The sequence below is a fragment of the Leuresthes tenuis genome, unplaced genomic scaffold, assembly GCF_036924035.1.
Source record: "Leuresthes tenuis unplaced genomic scaffold, fLeuTen1.0.hap1 SCAF_3, whole genome shotgun sequence".
NCBI lineage: Eukaryota > Metazoa > Chordata > Actinopteri > Atheriniformes > Atherinopsidae > Leuresthes > Leuresthes tenuis.
This window is the reverse complement of record NW_027325357.1, coordinates 40,158,074-40,177,205: the sequence shown is the minus strand read 5'-3', so window position 1 is coordinate 40,177,205 and position 19,132 is coordinate 40,158,074. Positions and strand designations below refer to the sequence as shown.

The 19,132-nt window shown below is 38.6% G+C and overlaps 1 protein-coding gene and 2 long non-coding RNA genes across 5 annotated transcripts; 1 reads left to right on the top strand and 2 right to left on the bottom strand.

Annotated features, from left to right (window-relative positions):
* Window positions 1–228: 228 nt before the first annotated feature.
* LOC140304242 (uncharacterized) lies at window positions 229–4,291 on the bottom strand. The gene is made up of 3 exons (XR_011915246.1): window positions 4,160–4,291; window positions 3,727–3,957; window positions 229–2,142 (listed from the first exon to the last, which is right to left on the bottom strand). It is a non-coding gene; the product is annotated as an uncharacterized lncRNA (long non-coding RNA).
* A 150-nt stretch (window positions 4,292–4,441) lies between these two features.
* LOC140304241 (uncharacterized) lies at window positions 4,442–8,103 on the bottom strand. Its single transcript, XR_011915245.1, has 4 exons — window positions 7,442–8,103; window positions 7,021–7,216; window positions 4,710–4,943; window positions 4,442–4,556 (listed from the first exon to the last, which is right to left on the bottom strand). It is a non-coding gene; the product is annotated as an uncharacterized lncRNA (long non-coding RNA).
* A 2,295-nt stretch (window positions 8,104–10,398) lies between these two features.
* LOC140304000 (probable peptidyl-tRNA hydrolase 2) lies at window positions 10,399–16,433 on the top strand. 3 transcript variants are annotated; one of them, XM_072383021.1, is made up of 7 exons: window positions 10,399–10,632; window positions 11,294–11,404; window positions 12,799–12,870; window positions 12,980–13,054; window positions 14,406–14,503; window positions 15,474–15,588; window positions 15,703–16,433. In XM_072383021.1, the coding sequence occupies exons 2-7, from the start codon at window positions 11,300–11,302 to the stop codon at window positions 15,787–15,789; spliced, it is 552 nt and encodes a 183-aa protein (XP_072239122.1). In that variant the 5' UTR covers window positions 10,399–10,632; window positions 11,294–11,299; the 3' UTR covers window positions 15,790–16,433. The 3 variants fall into 3 exon arrangements, with proteins under 3 accessions (XP_072239122.1, XP_072239123.1, XP_072239124.1); XM_072383022.1 differs by having other exon boundaries at window positions 11,262–11,404; XM_072383023.1 differs by lacking the exon at window positions 10,399–10,632 and having other exon boundaries at window positions 12,799–12,901.
* Window positions 16,434–19,132: the final 2,699 nt, after the last annotated feature.

Genomic DNA, 19,132 nt, shown 5'->3' with positions numbered 1-19,132 from the left:
AGTATGGTCAGACCATTTAGATATTTTCCCTTTATTATCAATATCACTGCATTACAATTTGAACATTATTTTGATTATTAAAAAGGACACAAAGGAATAATTGCTGTTGAAACTTCATTATTTTTCATGTGTGCATCCCAATGAGTTAAAGCCCCCTACCCACCCCAAAGAAATCACTCTTCTAAACTGAAAAAGTGGTTTATTGTACTTCAAAATAAAAAAGTCGCTACATAGCCATTACAGAAGGCTTTGAGTTATGTTTTAAAACACTTTTAAAAATAATGACAAATAATGCTTCAAGGTATAAAAAAAAAAAAGAAGTGAAAAAAGTGTTCTTTTTCAGCTGTTTTCTGTTATTGAAGATATAAGTAAGCATAAACTTAAAATAACAGCACTATAAATAAAATGCTGAGTAAACAAAAGAAACGTTTTCATGAATAAGGATAAATAAAACACTTTTCCATTCCAGAACTTAAAATCATGTCACACCCAATTAAACCATCTCACAGTTGTAAGTCAGAGGAGACTTGTTAAGAGTTGTGGTCACAGAATAACTTGATTTTGAAATATCAACCAACAAGTTTTCAGAGCAAATTCTTTTACATTCAAATGGAGTAGCAACATGTTCATGAACAGAACATTTAAAGAAGTAAGTATGTGACTAATATAAAAAGAAAAACATCAGAAATGCAGTGACTCGTACTGCTTGTTTTTAAGCATGGCGGCTCTATTGCATTTTTAACTGTGGGTTAAACCAGCCTCAAGTAAAATGATTAAAAGTGTAAAATCATAACAGCAATACCAAATCTTTACATTTATTAAACCAAAAACATTGACAAAATACATTTTACTGCGGACTCAAATGTATGTTTTAAACCTTTTCTTTAACTTTGGAGTACTTTAACAGAAAAAAAACAAACACGGAGGAGAGTGCCTACTACTAAGGTATAGCAGGTCTTATATATACTCCAGAGAACAACACGATGCAAAAGTAGAAACACTGGAGGTAAGATGAGCTACCAAAAGAACATTTTAAAGAAAATGCTAAACTTTCAAAGTTCGACTCACATGTTCTTCAGCTGAAGTCTGTAACACTATATCCATCAGCCATACACTGCTTTCGAGGACCTTGTTTATTTCATGTCGAAAATCTGGATAGTTTTCATAATTAACCGGCAACCGCATGTGTGGGCAACTGGCCGTCTCTGAATACCTTGAAGTTGAGTGAAGCTGACACTGATGGTTTTTCCGAGAAACAAATCAGATCCTGTGCAGACCTGTAGAAAAAGTGACAGGTGCTGTGTGTCTGATTCCCTGAGATAAGAACTTAAAAACGTGCTGATGTTTTTCTGCTGGGCATTCATGATTGCAGGGTATACAACTGGAAGTATAACTTTTCTTAATGTTGGTTGGAGATTTTCATATGCAGCTGTAATACCTTCCAGCTCCGACCTCAGCGGGGAAAGCACAGTGCTCCACTTCTCAATAACAAAGGCAGGTTCCTGAATCAGCTTTTGGTGGGCAAGCTCCTCAAGTAGTAGCTCAATGTTATCAGCTGTTGGTACTCTTCGACAGGTATGGAGATCCATGATTTCCAGCAGCTCTTCTCCGTCCACACTCTGAAAATCTGAACGACAAGATCCAAACACCATTCGATCTGACTCTGTAACCTACATACCTTAGGAAGCTGTCAACAAGAGGACTCTTTATACAACCAAGAGATGCTTGCTCCAGTATTACTGGAGCACGTTTTATAGGTAGGTCCTTCTGTTTTTGCCAGCCAAAGGCAATGATTCGGCCAATGCTTTCCCACTGTTGCTGTCCAAAATCAAATCATGATGCAAGTGGGGCACCTTAAAGTTATTACCCAGTGCGCACTGTTCATAAAAGTCCTGCCAAAACTCGGAGAGGACATCCCTTAAAACTCCTCCATCATCAACAGCCTTTTCTCTCCTTCCATCGGGAAGCACCACTTGAATAGGTATGTCCTCCTGAGTGTCACTTGCATCACAAAAAGGTGAAATTAGTTCTTTCAGGATTTGACCACGGTGAAGAACAAGGATTTTCTTTAGTCCCTTCTCTCTGAACAATGGGCTCCTCCAAATAATCAAAGTGTGAAGAAGAAAGCACTGGACGAGATGACTGAGGAGACAGCGGAAGGGTGTCATCAATATACTTCATGTCTACATTTATATGTCATAACTGAAAAAGTTTTTTACTTTTATTTAGTTTTTAGTTTAACTACTCAACAATCGAATACAGAACAAAGAAGACTAATCCACTGCTCTAAAACATGAGCGAAACATTTTCTGCTTTAACAGATACTATAAATAGAAAATATCCATGAAAATAAAACAATCACAAACATAAGTATGACGTGAAACAGGTAAGTTGACTCATTTAGGATTTAGAAAAGTGCTGAATGGATCCTGTCAGTGATAATTTCACATGTATGTAGAGTACTGTAGAGACACACATGGTGAGCTTTGGTGAATGAGACAACATGTGAGGGGTTGAGGGGATAAGCTGTCATTTGGTAAAGTTTAGTACCCAACAGTCAAAGTAATGGAATGATCTTCTTCGTGTGGAAAATATAAAAGTTAAATATAAATATATACATTTATATTAAGTTTGTATATAAATATATCAAATAAAAAGTTATTATTTGGATTGTAACTATGTAAGTAATTTTCCTAGAATATTTCTTTATCTCTCACCCTAAAACTGTTGGATATATTAAATAAGAAAAACCAAATACCACAAAGAAGATACACAAAACTAAATTCCCATTATTGGTTTCTGTGATCATATTGAAAGGCAGGGCTGAACACTGCAAGTCACCAACTTCCTGTATCATTTACATTATTATTTGTTTGTGGTTTTATGGTAACTGTTGTGTCCAAATAACACTAACTTCCTTAGTGAATCAAATAAAGTGAAGTATATGTGAATTATGCTAAAAACTGTGTCTTTAACATAACTCACATGGTAAATATGAGTTGGTTATTACCGTTTATGTTTATCAGTGTCCAAATAACACTGATAAAATACACTGTTTATAGTGTTTTTTTAACACTGATAAACAAAGATACAACAATCTCAGTGACCCACAGTTTTGTTCAGCCGTATCTCTAAAAGCTTTTCACATGGTGCTCAGTCCAGGGCTGATGTTCACACTGGTTCATGTGTCCAACTCCAGGTCAGAGTGACTAAAAGTCGGATTCAATCTGTGCGTTAATCCTGTTATAGTGTTGCACAAAGATCTGACTCACCTTTGTGTGTGTATATATATATATATATATAGATAGATAGATAGATAGATATTAGGAATTAATATTTTCCTGGTCTAACTGCACAATGTGCGAAGCCTTTCTGATACCAACATGCCAGCTGATACAAATTTCAGGTTTTTGGCACTGAAAATAAACCAGTTCTGGTGTGCTAATGAGTGCATTTGCACATGATATCTGAAGTAGTCAAAGTTTCTACTGAACAGTGACCAGATATGAGGAAACATGACGGAGAAACACACTCATGGATTGTTCTGAAACATGAAATACACATTCACATTTACACAGATGGACAGGATAAATGAGTGTTGTTACTCAGAGTCCTCCATTTTGTCCACAGTTGAGTTTTATGTGGTTGCTGTTTGTTGAATGTGACGGTGCAAACTAAAGAGTCAAAGGAACACAGAGTCAGTGTGAAGATGTAAAGTGTTCTCACCATGTGACCTTTTTCATTTTCACTGGCTGCTGAACTGCTGCCTGCATGTACCTGCTCAGTGTTCGCTGCAGCACTGGAAAGATGGGTACAGTCCTTCAAGAGGAAACCAGGAGTGTTTTACCTTTGAGCCTTATTATGAAGGCCTGATGCTGCACAGAGGACCTGCTGCAGCTTTAGCTGACGCAGTGGGACCTCCTCTCTCCTGATGCAAATCATCCTCACAGATGACAGCTAAATAACACAGTGAAGCACTTATTAATGTGGTTAGAACGAAACATGTCATAGTGACAGCTTTTATTTAGTAAAACATTTATAATTCTGCTTTGATTCAACAATAAAACTACAGAAGATCAGTGCACACGTTGTAATTACTGGGAATGTTGATTAAAGTTAGTGCATCAGTGTGTTACTGTGATGAACAGAATCAACATACTTGCACAATTTTCCCCTTCATCGTGAGGAGGCCCTTGGTCCCCTTCACCTCCTTTATGGATGTGTGTGAAGACGGGGGACAGACATCTGACCACCAACCAAAGAGTCAACAGCAGTTTGTCTCTGCTGGAGAGGAAGACGATGACATGCAGCCATGAAGGTGGAACTGATCCTGAGGAAACAACACAAGACAAATATCGTCATGAACTTTAGTCTTTGAAAACACAAGGTGAAAGGTCACATGATGCATGATAAGTATATACCTCGAACAGTGCTGCAGAGCACAAACCATCTCCTGTCAGTGAGGTTTAACATGTGGATGTTTCACAAGTGTTGATGATAACTTTCTGTTCATCTGTGAGGGTCTCAGCTATGAAGGATTCACAGGACAGGAAGGCCTGAAGAAAGACAAGGGAACTGTGAATTAGATACTGTGGTCTGTAATATGAATGAAGAGATTCATAATCATGATATTAACAGACGAACAAACAGCACACTCAGAGTATTGAAGTTAATATTTTGTCTTTCCAAAGGGAAGATCTCCACTCTACCTTCTGTCAGCTGAGAAGAACCCTGGTCTCTGGCAGGAGGAGGACATGTCTCTGTGTGATGCAGCAGTGCTGAGTTCACTGTTGCTGGTGGTCTGAGGCAGCATGATGTGTGGTTTTTCTCAGGGTCAGCCAGGTGGTCGGGTGAGGGTTAACAGGGGCCATTTTATCCTCTGCTTTGAAGAAAGGCTGGGATGGCAGGATGTGGAAGTTTCTCTGTGATGGCTCTGGTTTGGACTGACAGTTCATGAAGATGATGTTGAAGTGTGTGTTGTTGTGCTGGAGGATGTTGTCATGGAGGATGTTGTCATGGAGGATGTTGTCATGGAGGATGTTGTCATGGAGGATGTTGTCATGGAGGATGTTGTCATGGAGGATGTTGTCATGGAGGATACAGGAGAACATGTCTCCTGTGTGGAGTAAATAAAGCTAAACATCTGTAACCCCAGTCCCATGTAGCTAGGAAATATTGACTGACAAATAATTGGGGTGTTGTAGTACAGTGGGACGGGGCCTGAGTTCGTCTAAAGATGGCGCTATCTGTGATAAATGTGATATAAAATAACTTGGCGGTGCCTCCAACAACGTTTAGGAAGTAACACAAAATTTGGTTCTTCCCCTTTCCAATAAAGGTTCACTTTAACCCATTTAATATTTATCCAAAAAGTACCACCCTTGTAAGCACAACACAGGATGTAGTTGAAACAACAATAATCATTTATTACAAAGTTACGAATTGGATTTGTAGATTAGTCAAATAGTTCACTGTTGACCTTTAAGTGTGCATCGATAACAGTATTCAAAACTCTCATATGCTCTGGAAGATGTGACCCAAATAAATGATGAACTCAATGAGAGAATGTGAAATCAAGATAAACAAATTAACTCAAACGTCCACAGCCCAGACTCACACACACATTCACGCAGGGCTATTAAATGTAAACAGACGTTGCAGGCCTGGTCCAAGCTTGTGAGCGTGGAGGCTGAAAACGAATGGCCGTTTCACTGGGTTTTAACCCTCTGAGGTCTATAATCACGCCGGCGTGATCAGATTGCATGACGTCATTGTGGCGTCATAGAAAACAAACTAGGTCACCTGGAGCACTGTCATCAACTTTACTCAAAAGTGCAGATTTGAAACTATCTCCTAGTTTTTATTTGACTTTGATACACCACGTAAAACCGGAGATATGATAGTTTCAATTTGGACGTAAAAAATATATTTATTCGATCGTTAAAAAAGGGCGGGATGGGCGGGGCAGGGGTTGCATTTCTTTCCATATCTTCGTCATTTTTTGTGATTTTAGATATATTTGATATTCTGATTTTACTAGTGTGTATTTTGAGTTATACTTAATGTTATCTATGTTTATTTCTAGTTGTATGTATTTATTTATACCTGTAAGGTTTTTTTGTAAACTGAGTATTCACATTGTTGTAAGGAGCCAGAGAATTACAATGTTAGTGCCCACATTTGCATGGTGGTAACAGATTGTGGCATTGTACACATTCTGTGGGAACAGATGCCAGCCTGAAAGCCACACAAGGCCGCAGAAGTTGCCTACATTGCCACCAGGTTGACAAAAAAAGAAACCTCACTCCCTGGAAGTGCCAGTCTTGTGATGTGGCGCTGTGTGTTGTTGTGGACAGAAACTGCTTTGCAGAGTGGCACAAATAAAATTTTAAAAAAACTTTGTCCCATTCTTTGTATATTGTTTGAAATATTTGTATATAGTTTGATTACATCTCAATTTTACCTCTATTATTACATTTTCACTATTTGGAACTCTGGGAGTAGCTATTTGAGACTCTGGGAATACAAAGTACTGGTGTAGCTCTCTGTATTACTTTGCACTTACTTTGTTTTGAAGGTGATATGGTAAAAAAAACGCCTGTAATTATACATGCTTTTAAATATTTGTATAATGTATTACTTTATTTAAATTTTACATTTATTTGTTCATATTTGCAACCTATGTTACCCTTTTCAAGTTCCAAAACAGTTCATTGAGCATGTTTGTGTTTTTTATTAAATAAATAGTATGTTTTTTAAATTCGGATTTGATCATTTCTCTGTAATTTTGGGCTCAATGTGTTAATAAAGTAAGTCAAAGTGAAAAAAATAACTATTAGATCATATAGATGAAGAAGTTGTGTTGAAAAAAAAGATACCAAGCATGGGTATGCCAAACAATTTTTGTGGTATATAAAGGCAAAAGCAAAAGTATTCAAAAACGACCAAAATGGGCTCAGACCCCAGAGGGTTAACCAGCATAAACAAAAAGCACGTGCACAGTGTTAATGGTGTACTCACGAGTCCAGCAACAGTCAGAGATTATGATGGAAAAGGGGCAAAAGGCAAGGTGCAGTTTCAGCGGCAAGAAAATGGAGCTTGCAGCAACACAGTGCGGTGAGCCACGTTCAAGTACAGCAGCTACAGTCTCCCTCCAAAGCTCCAGGGCTCTCCCGGTCCACACGCTCTCCCTCCCTCTTATGGCAAATGTCCGGTCCTGAATCATATAATTCTTCTTAGTACCTAAGTTACTGGCTTACTCATGAGAAAAACCAACAGTAGGTCTTAAACGAATTAGCAATTGCTAACTGCAATGTAGAGCTAACCATGGGCAAGTCTATGAGCAGGCTAAACTAAAGGCTAGCAGCGATTAGCAATTGCTCGTCTTTAACACATTACAATTACACAACAGCACAAAGTACATTGAAACACATGAATTTACCTCTGGCAGCTTCGCAGAGTTCTCACACATAAACCACGGGACGACTCTCCGTCCGTCTTGGGAGTTATGAGTATTTTATTTACTTTACAGTTTCCAGCTATCCAGCTCGGACGCCAATAGCGCAGCCTCTGCTCTCGCTAATCTGCTGTGGCACATTGGTGATGCTTAAACACCTCCTCCCTGAACAAGGTGAGGACAGGATTGGCTAGGCTACATACATTCAAAGATGAGAGATCAACAAAGTGATGCTTCACTACCCCATAAACAAATGTGGTCTCCTATCTTTTGTGCCGACAATCATATGGATTTTAAAACTAACACCACCCTTTTATCTCTGACTTTTAACTGTATATGAAATGACTTATCAAACATATTTACACTTCATGAACTATTATTTATTAGCAACACAAACATTTTAATATCTGTATATGAATGAATGGAAATAATACCCACAGGGCTACACATCTGAACAGTTTTAGTGATAGTAGAGTCATAGTTCTTTGACCGCCCACCCCACCCCACCCCACTTTGCCCTCCACCCCAGTGGGGTATCAGCTGGTGTTGTTGGTACATCAGAAAGCAGGTGCTGCAGTAGAGCTCATGCTTTCTGATGTTTCTTCTATGTTCTGGTAAATGTAGCAGCTTTTATAGAGCTGCTCAGACAGTTGTGTGCATTTATCAACCCTGACCCAACCCACCCAGATAAATGCACAGGCCACAACAAGGTGAAGTTCCTATAAATGTATTTATATTATTCTATATGTATAAATATTATTATGTACTGTGTTATATATTATATTATTTATAGTATATTTATAGATACTATTATTTTATTATCACGATGTTCTATATTATACATTATTTCATTGTGTTATTTTATTATTATTTGTATAATTTATACTATTTATATTATAAGTATTGATATAGCATATGAGTATATATGATTATATATTGTATTATTTGTTATTATATTATTTATATCATCTGTCTATATACTATTATATTTATATTACTATATTCTACATTCTACATTATTATAAGATGTAGTTTTATTATTATACATTTAATATCTGGAAAAAATTCTGGAAAAACATCTATTTCTGGAAAACTATCAGTGTCTGAAAAATGTTCAATATCGGGTAAAATGTGTTTCTGATTAAAATAATTAAGTCCCATAATTCCATCCAACAGTTAAAAAATGAAAACACCAAACTGATACTAGTGTGACACCAAAATCAGATTATCTTCAGACAAATACAAAATACATTAAACAGGAACAGACATACCTCAGCCGTCAGCCTAAAACTCAGATAACATACAGAGAGTCGTTCAAAGTTAATGCTCAGTATTCTCAGCAATCATCAGCAGGCATCATGTGAAACACATTTTGACTTTATCAAAGCATTGTAAAGAAAACATTATTACCTCTTCACCAAAAAGTCAAACTTCAGACAATCGTTTTTTATATTTTCCATGATTTCTAAGACTCACCGACCTTCACGGTTCACTGGTGGACAGGACACAGAACACCGGGTTGTGAGAGCTGTAATACGTTCTCATGACACCTGACTGGAGACATCGCTGTGGCTGGGAAATGAAAATGAGATCAAGCAGTGTGTTCTTGTCAGTGGTGGCAGAGGTGATCAGCTGCACATATCCCTTAGACTGAAACAGTTCTAGAATTGGCTTTGTTGACCCGTGCAGCTGATTCTCATTGAAGTCTCCACACACAATAACAGGGTGACAGTCCAACACCTCAAGTGCATCCAAAAGGCTTTCCAGGTTTTCCAGGAACGGTCTCAGACTGTAGTCAGGAGGTCTGTACACAGCTGCAATCACTGCACAGAATGGAGCCTCAACCTTCAAAGCCACAAACTCAAGATCAGTCACATTATGCAAATACTGTCTTTCACGCACCTGGATGTGGTTTCTCACATAAACAGCAACTCCACCACCTCCTTTGCTGGCCATCTGAGGATAGTTAGTGTAGGACGTGTGTCTGTTGCGTTTGAACATGTTGTAGCCGTCCAGCTGAAGACTGTCTGCAACAAAGGAGCCTTGCAGGTGAGTCTCTGTCAGACACAGAACATCTGCTAGACACAGCTCATGATGTCACCGATGTGACATAACGTCACAACTTGACATGAGGCAGCATCGATCACTCATAGAAAATGGAGTAATGCTCGAGACATAAATCTAGGAAATTAAAGCTTGATTTACTTGACATTAAAATTTGCATACTAATGTAGAAAATTGTTAATGAAAAGTAATGTATCTTCTTAAAATAGAGGGCCTTTATCTCATTTTCAGAGTGGTTTTGGAAAAGGAAGGAGCACTATTTAAAAAGAACGCTGGCGCTACCTGTTCGCCAATTCTCCAGTGGAGCCAAACTTGTGGAGCCAATCTTTTTAAAGTAACCTTTGTTTGGATAGTTAACTTGATGCTAACGTTATCAAGTGTCGGCTGTCTACCAACCTGTTGCTTGGAGACACCCTAAATCTGCATAATCGCCGCTGCCACTGTGGTCGGAGAACCTCCGTTTTCAGTCTTGTACTTGACAGCCTGGATCCTGCTCCTCCCTACCACGGTGTAGTGCCCCTGGGAAAGCCTGATGCCATCCATTGCTATCACAATCACATAGCTCCACGTTGCATCCTTGCTATCAGCTACGTTGGGACACATTGGGGTTATACAGAATGGATAAACGGAATATAAATAGAGTTTAGCAAGCGAAAACTAAAGAGCATGATATTGTTCAATGTAAAAAATGTGATGTTGATGAAAAGTCTTAGGAAAGTTAAAGAGCAGTTTGACCTCAGAGACATATCACAAAAGTAGTCTGGAGATGTGTGTTATCAAATCAGTTTTCGTTATCTTGTGGGAGCACCTAATATAAAACTGCTTTTTTCCCCCTTACCACTTGGTCCTGCACTGTAACGTTGTTTGCCAAACACCAATAACGACCGAAGAAGAAGAAGAAGAAGAAGAAGAAGAAGAAGAAGAAGAAGAAGAAGAAGAAGAAGAAGATGATGATGATGATTGCAAAGGCAGCTTGTATAATACTGAAATCTCTTTAAATGCAGTTTAATATATAATCGAGATTATTTTGTCAAGTAAAGATTGAAACTTAAAGAAACCGTGGAAAGGAAACCTATCATCGCTCTACCTGTGAAGCCAGCTGCGACGAATAGGTAACTTGCTAAGCTATTCCCGTAAATTGCTGATGCTAACACTAACTGTGAATAATTCATTCAGCTTTTTTTTGTTAGTTAGGAAACACTAATGCAACTAAATTCTGTGGAGAATGCATTCTTACTGATAGTGTAACGCTACAAAGGATTACACACTATCTTTGCTTGCGTTTTATACAATGTTATCTATGGCCATTTAAAAAAGCTAATCGCTTAACTGAACATAATTACTGTGGCCATTGTCATGTAGTTTTACGACGACTCTGCTGCCATTTGTTGTATCAGTCCTGATTTTGTTGTTTCAATTACCCCTCTGTCATGTACGTAGGAAAATCAAGTCGCACAAACTAAAGCACGGCCCTACCATTAAAATACGTTAACAGACGACGTTAATTAATTATTCACGTTATAAAAATAACGTATAATAACAAATATCTCACTTTAACTTGTGTAATTAATTATTTAAACCTATTTCTGCCTATTCTGATAGCTTGTCATAATTACTTTTTTCTTTTAAATATACATATGTGCACATCTATGCGTAAGACTGACATTCTACAACAAGAGTCAACAAGCTTGTGCTTGTTTTCAGTGTTTTTCTAATGGGTTGGCGCCGTGTTTCTGTGCAGGCTGTTTAGAGCTCCCGTTTGTGTTATTACAGACAATAATGGAGCCGTTAGGGGAGCCAGGTCCAGACAGTTCTCAGGATGTGAACCCATTGTATCTGCAGCAGCTCAGAGAGCTGGACATCCCTGAAGAGGCAGCAAAACAGGTGGGACAACAATGGTGGAGAGTTTTTATTGTTTTGTTCAGATCAGGAACAATTAGGAATCCCGATATTCTCTCAAAGCTGAGAAATTATCTAGAAAATGGTGGGAAATAATGTCAGCCAATCTAAGTTATAGTTATCCACTATTCCACCAACACTAAATATTATTTCTCGAGCACCATAGTATGTGTGACTGTGTGATATTAAACCATCTCAAACCCAGAATAAACTGGAACAAGGGACCACTATGCTCAAAAAATATACATTTTATTTACAATGAAATAAAAGGCTTTAAATTGTAAATGTTGGTTATCACCAAGATGAAGAGAACAATATTCCATTAAGATATGTTTAGCAGACCAACAGCGACATGGACCACACAAAAACAAACAAAGGGAGAGTATCTGGCATTACTATGGAGGCTGTGGTAGAGAAATAAATAGCAGGCTAAACTAGCACCATACATTTAAAAAAAAGTCAAGAAAACAAAGTAAACACCATAAATAATGATAATTTACAACACAGCAAAAACACTACTCCCAATTAGTCAGCCTCCTTAGTACAGCCAAATGTCTCAAACAAACAAAGAAAAAGGCCCATTCAGTTGGTCAGCAAAGGATCCTCCAAACCTAAAACAGTGGTTAGCACCTCTGATGCTATGCTGGTAAAAGAACAACAAAAAGAAATGTTAACATAAAATAAAACAAGTTTAGGTAAAAACTATAAGTATACCTGGTAGACTGGAGCACCCCCCTCTACCAATCTATTGCTATGCATACTATTAAGCCACCATGCCACATCTGTAAATATCATATTACATATAGACATGCCTGTTTCCCTTTCAATCCTTACATATGGTATATAATTGATAAAACAGATATTTATAAGAATAAAAAGTCAAAATCTACTTTTAAAGCTTAAGGCTTAACTTTTCAGAGGTAAAACAATAATGGGTTTTAGTGTACAGTTTTCCAGAATATCCCCAGGTTTTAGAAAGCATATCAAAGCCTTATGTCTGAATGGGTGAAATTATTGTACCTACATGAGTCCATACATCACACGGGAATAGCTTGCTATGATGCTACAGTTTGATGATAAAAAAATGTATCCTCAACTTCTGAAGCTGCTGAATGGTAAGCTGATCTCTCAAGATGTAGTATATCTATGAGAATAGTTTTTATCAGGACTGATTCACAGTACGTCCCTAGAATATCGGCTAATACAAAAAGTGACTTTATTACCTCAAACAAAAGTAGAAATAAACCGATGTAAGATCCATAGTAATTCAAGATTACTTTTTGCATATTCTAGAATTTGCCTGCAAAATTGTAGTAGACCTTGTTCCAGTGGAGGACACTTTTGTTTTCAGACCTTATAAAAGAATTGCTTCTCCTCAGGCGCTCCTGCACACTCGGAATGTGTCTGCTGAAGAGGCGGCCATGTACTACTTCAACAAGCTGGAGAATGAGGTGCCCAAAAGCTAGCCTTAGTCCCCTGCAGGTACACCCTGGTACATTAGACCTCATAGAGTTTGTCCAAAGCCAAATCTCAGCTCTTTTTGTTTGCTCTGATGTACAGGAGGAAGGTGATGATGACCTCTTGTTCAAGATGGTATTTGTTGTTAATATGGACCTTGCCATGGGCGTTGGAAAGGTAAATCTGTCAATGCCGATGTGGACTATATCACATTCAGTTCAGTTTTATTTACATTTCACCAAATCACACGTGTGTGTACGTATATATATATATACATATATACACTACCAGTCAAAAGTCAGTTAATGTGTTTTCTTTATTTTCAGGACTGTTTACATTGTATATTCTCACTGAAGGCATCAAAACCATGAATGAATACATATGGAATTATGTATGTAACAAAAAAGTGTGAAATAACTGAAAACATGTTTTATATTTTAGATTCTTCAAATAAATATGAATAAATCCCCAACAGCATCACCAGCATCACACCTCCTCCTCCATGCTTCATTGCGAGAACCAAGCATGTAGAGACCATCCGTTCACCTTTTCTGCGCCACAAAGATCTCAGATTTAGACTCATCAGACTAAAGCACAGATTACACTGGTTTAATGTCCATTCCTTGTGTTTCTTGACCCAAACAAATCTCTCCTGCTTGTTGCTTTTCCTTAGTAGTGGTTATTTAGCAGCTATTTGACAATGAAGGCCTGATTCGCACAGTCCCCTCTGAACAGGTGATGTAGAGATGTGTCTGCTACTAGAACTCTGTGTGGCATTTATCTGGGCTCTAATCTGAGCTATTGTTAACTTGCCATTTCTGAGGCTGGTGATTCGGATGAACTTTATCCTCAGCAGCAGAGGTAATTTTTTATCTTCTTTTCCTGGGGCAGTCCTTGTTAGCCAGTTTTGTCGTAGGGCTTGATGGTTTTTGCGACTGCACTTGGGGACACATTCAAAGTTTGTGCAAATTTCCAGACTGACTCACCTTCAGTTCTTAAAGTAATGATGGACTGTTGTTCCTCTTTCCTTAACTGACTGGTTCTAGCCATAATAGGAATTCTAACAGTTGCCATAAGACTGTAAGATGTGTACCAACCTGACTTCTGCACAACACAATTGATGGTCCCAACCCCATTAAGAAGGCAAGAAAGTCCACAAATGAAGCCTGACAAGGCACACCTGTGAAGTGAAAACCGTTTCAGGTGACTACATCATGAAGTTCATTGAGAAAAGGCCAAGGGTTTGCAGCGCAGTCAACTAAGCAAAGGGTGGCTACTTTGAGGAATCTAAAATATGAAACATATTCAGCTAGTTCACTTTTTTATTTTATTTAACAACATAATTCCATATGTGTTCATTCATTGTTCTGATGCCTTCAGTGAGAATCTACAATGTAAATAGTTCTGAAAATAAAGAAAACACATTAAATGAGAAGGTGTGTCCAAACTTTTGACTGGTAGTGTGTGTGTGTGTGTGTGTGTGTGTGTATCACACACTTTAAAATGGGCATCTTTGAACTCTGTGCAGGTGGCAGCCCAGGTCGGCCATGCTGCTGTGGGTTTGTACCAGACTCTACAGGAGAGAAACAGTTGGAGGGAGATGTCCTGGAAGTGGGACCACAGTGGGTAAGCCCCATTTTGTATGTTGAGGAAATGTATTAACAAATCATATATCTTATTTATACAGCCTCTTTTTTTTCCAGTACACTAAATGCTCCTTAAGATGGCATAATTCCTGGCTTTTATTTCTGAAAATAAATTCTATTGCCATTGTTATGTTTTGGAGATCAATCAATCTTATTTAGTTTGAATTAAAATGGATAAGATAAAAATAAAGAAAAACCCTATGGGAATGAAATGGAAAAGATTGTGTGAAAGACATAAGTTAAATATTAAAACAAAATTAATCGTACAAAAATATAAATGTTAGATAAGTAATTAATAAATAAATAGGTAAAACACAAAAAGAAAATGACAAAACTAGCTTTAACATCAGAGACTAAGAAGGAAAAAAATGTAAGTAAAATATTGACTATAAATACTAGTAAAAGATTTTCAATTAAAAGCTTTACTAAAAAGGTAGGTCTTAAGCTTTCTTTTAAAAATATCAACTCTCCTGGCTGCCCTCAGGTCTTCAGGAAGGCTGTTCCACAAGTGAGGACCACAAAAACTAAAAGATGCTTCTCAATATGTTTTAGTCCCTGCTTTGGGAATAAATAAGAGACCAGCCTCCGATGACCTGAGGGCTCTGGGAGGCTCATAAACTAAAAGTAAGTCAAATAAAATCTTCGGATTTTAAAACCATTAAAAAAGAATTTTCAAATCAATCTGGAAACACATGCTTGCTTGCCTACTTGGCCCTTGAGTCTTTTCTTTCGTATGTGCCTGAATAGCATTGCTAATTGAGCTTTCCACTTTTTAGTCTGCTGTGTGGCTTGCTCTGCCATTGTGCTGGGGTCACTGTACTTGCTGCACTCCTTGTTTCCTTTGCAGAGCTACTCTATTAATTGATGACATTTACTAAAATCTGTAATTATGTAAAGGAATCATTATTAACTTTTTGAAAAGTTTGTTATTGAGCCTGATTTTGATACAGGGCCAAGAAGGTGGTGGTCCAAGGCACCAACATGGCTCATCTGCTAGAGCTACAGGCCCTTGCTATGAGCCTCAACTTGCCCACTTACTTGGTCCAAGATGCAGGGCTTACCCAGGTGGGTGTATGCACATAACAGTGGAGTGTGTTCTGTTGTCACATGCAAAAAGTTTTTTTTTTTTTTGTAATTGTGTGAGATTGTCTTTACCAAACCATCCCCTCTCTTTTGCAGGTGGAGTCTGGGTCTCGCACTGTCCTGGCTATCATGGGAGAAGAGGAGATGGTGAATAATGTCACTGGCAGTCTGAAGCTGCTCTGAGTGGCCCACACCTTAAGTACAGGGGGAGGCAAAGCTCTGCAATGTTGTATAACGGCCAGAAGAGGGAAGCATTTCTCAGCAGCAGGAAGATGGTTGCCATGACTGAGTGAAAAAAACTTCAAACCAAAGTTGAGTCACAGAAATCACAAAAGGCGGGTACACCCTGGACAGGTCGCCAGTCCATCACAGGGCCACAGAGAGATGAACAAGACTAACAAGCATCCACGCTCACACTCACTCCTAGGGATAATTAAGAATCACTAATTAACCTGACATGTATGTTTTTGGGCTGTGGGAGGAAGCCGGAGTATACATATACAGATATAGAAATATATATATATACATAATTATACACATATGTATGGAGTGTTTTATTTTTTCTCAATGATTTTGTTTCTGTATGCAGTTGTTTTTCCAAAGGCCCCTTACCTTGATTCAATAATATCTCTTGTTAATATTTTAATATATATTGTTAATATTTTGACTTTGGTCAAAAGGGGCCCGACTCCTGTCACCTGCAGTAGATGGTTTACATTAATGGCTTTACTTACTTAGTTTACATTAATGGCTTTACTTACTTAGTTTACATTAATGGCTTTACTTACTTAGTTTACATTAATGGCTTTACTTACTTAGTTTACATTAATGGCTTTACTTACTTAGTTTACATTAATGGCTTTACTTACTTAGTTTACATTAATGGCTTTACTTACTTAGTTTACATTAATGGCTTTACTTACTTAGTTTACATTAATGGCTTTACTTACTTAGTTTACATTAATGGCTTTACTTACTTAGTTTACATTAATGGCTTTACTTACTTAGTTTACATTAATGGATTTACTTACTTAGTTTACATTAATGGCTTTACAGCTTGACAGAACACATCATTCTGTATAATTGTGAATAGTTTTTCACAGACCTTGATGCATAAAGAATATTTGTGAGCTATCATGTCCACTTGCCACTGACTAATATTTGTTGGTATGAACTTTCACACAGAATTTAATTGTTGGCATATTATCAAAATGTACTTCTAAGTGAAATCTTCCATAAATAAGTGTCTGTATTATATGCATGTAATGTGAAATGTATGCCTGTATGCTGTGCAAGTGCTTCATACCATGATGACAATTAAAATGTTCTCAGATTCTGTACAAATAGTCTGGATTGTGTCATTACCTTTAGATGAAAGTTGTGTCTGTGAAAGCGTGTGGGGCAGCCATGTCACCAGACACTTTTTACCAGGGCACATGCCCTGGAAAACATGCATTGTGCCCATGTAAAAATTCCCATATATATCCTTCAGACTACGCTACGACTGATGTGCCAAGGAATAATAACATAGGCACGCTTTTCCCTAATTCAACCACGTAACCTACTTTAGCCAATGCTACCAAAGAGTGAAGTTAGGAGGTTGTGTTCGCAGGCATTGGGTGTGTCTGAGCATGTTCAGTGAATGGACCATATGTGATGCGTAGTGTGCAAAATCAGAGTTGGAAGGCAAGATACTGCGGCCCGCACGTCGTATTTATGAGCGGATAGTGGCCCACACATTTTGCCAATCGAAGCATAGTAGGCTATATGAACCACTACACATTGATGGATTTCCATCATCGTGGTCATGGACATAAGGAAATTCTTACAGAGGTGAGTCAGGGACAGAGAAGCAACAAGGAGAACTGAGAATGAAGAGGGAGGTAAGAGATTTGTTTTCTCTGTTGTGGCTGTGAGAGATCTTTCGGTGTATTGAGACGGCTCCATACATGGCTAAGATCCACAATGTCACAAGGGAGGCTGCATCACCTCACTGTCTTGGCTATTGAAAGGGATCAGCTTGGTAAAGTCAGTCACAGTGAAGTCATTGACCGTTTTGCCGAGATGAACAGCAGGCGGTACAGTTTGATGCTTAAAAAGTAAACTTATATAAGTTAGAGCAAGATAAATGGGTAAAATGTGGGTAGGCTAGTTTAAAGGCTACTCAATCAGCGAGCATGCCGGACTCGGAGGCCCCAGAAGCTGACGACAGAGGTGTGGATGAACCCTCTAATAAGACGAGGCCCTCAGTGCTTTAAGCACACAGGTGAACCGAATTAAATCGGAGGTCTGTGCCACCATAGAGAACCGCATCACAGAAGTTTCTGCTACCATCAGGGGCGAGATTTCATCACTAAATGAACATGTCCAAAGGTCTATTTCGGAGTTGAGAGGCATGTCGGTGGTGCACGAGGCCGCTCTGAAAGAGCTAGAAGAATGCGCTTCAACCCACTCTGACATGCTTTCCACACTGCAATCCACAGTGGATAATCTGACAACGAAAGTTAAGCACCTGAATGAAAAATGTGAGGACCTCGAGGCGCGCTCGAGAAGGAACAATATCAGGATTATAGGAATATCGGAGGGAAAAGAAGGACCACGGCCCAGAGAGTTCATCGCGCATCTCCTGGCCGAAGCGCTATCTCTGCCGGAGCAGCCGCTGATTGACCAGACACACAGGATAAACCGCCAAAAGCCGAAACCCGAAGACCCCCGCGACCCTTCATCCTAAGGCTGCATTATTACCATGTTCGTGAGGAAATACTACGCAAGGCCACACAAAATAATAACCTGGAATACCAGGGGCGGAAAATATTAATATTTCCGGATTTCCCCCCCTTCTGTGGTCAAGAAGAGAGCTGCATTCACCAAAGTTAGAGGAATGTTACGAGGAAGATCGGACGTCAGGTACGGACTGATCTACCCGGCCAGATTGATGGTGACGCCCGGAGGAGTGAAAATGTAGGAAGGAAGCTCAAGATTACGCGGAGAAACACTTTGGACAGCCACAATAGACATCGGCAGTGAAATGGATACACCGGGCTGCCCGACTGAGTGGGTAGCGAGCTGCATACAGACATACAGACAGACACGAGAGGACGCTGGCCGCCGGTGAGACGTCACCGATGTGGTGAACTTTTCTTTTTCTTTTTTTTCACTCTCTTGTCCCGCTCTTGCCTCTTTGCCCCTCACTTGTTTGTTCATCCAAAGAGTGGTAGCCCATCTTTCTGAATGGCATAATATGTTCTGTACAGGTGAACCGCCCCTGTAATTATGCATACTGGTTTAATTCCCCAGAATCTACGTTGGGACTGTGTTACACCGGAATTGTCTTCATACTACAATGAAAACGTTTTTGTTATTTTCAAATCTAAGAAATTTGACGAGCTATCTATTTTGAGAAGTTAGAGTTACTTAAGTTAACAAAGATTAACAGTAACAACTCAAGAAAGTAAGTTTTTGGTTAGAGTCTTATTTTGTATTTATTTTTTATTTTTATCATTATTCTTATTACTTTTTGTAACAC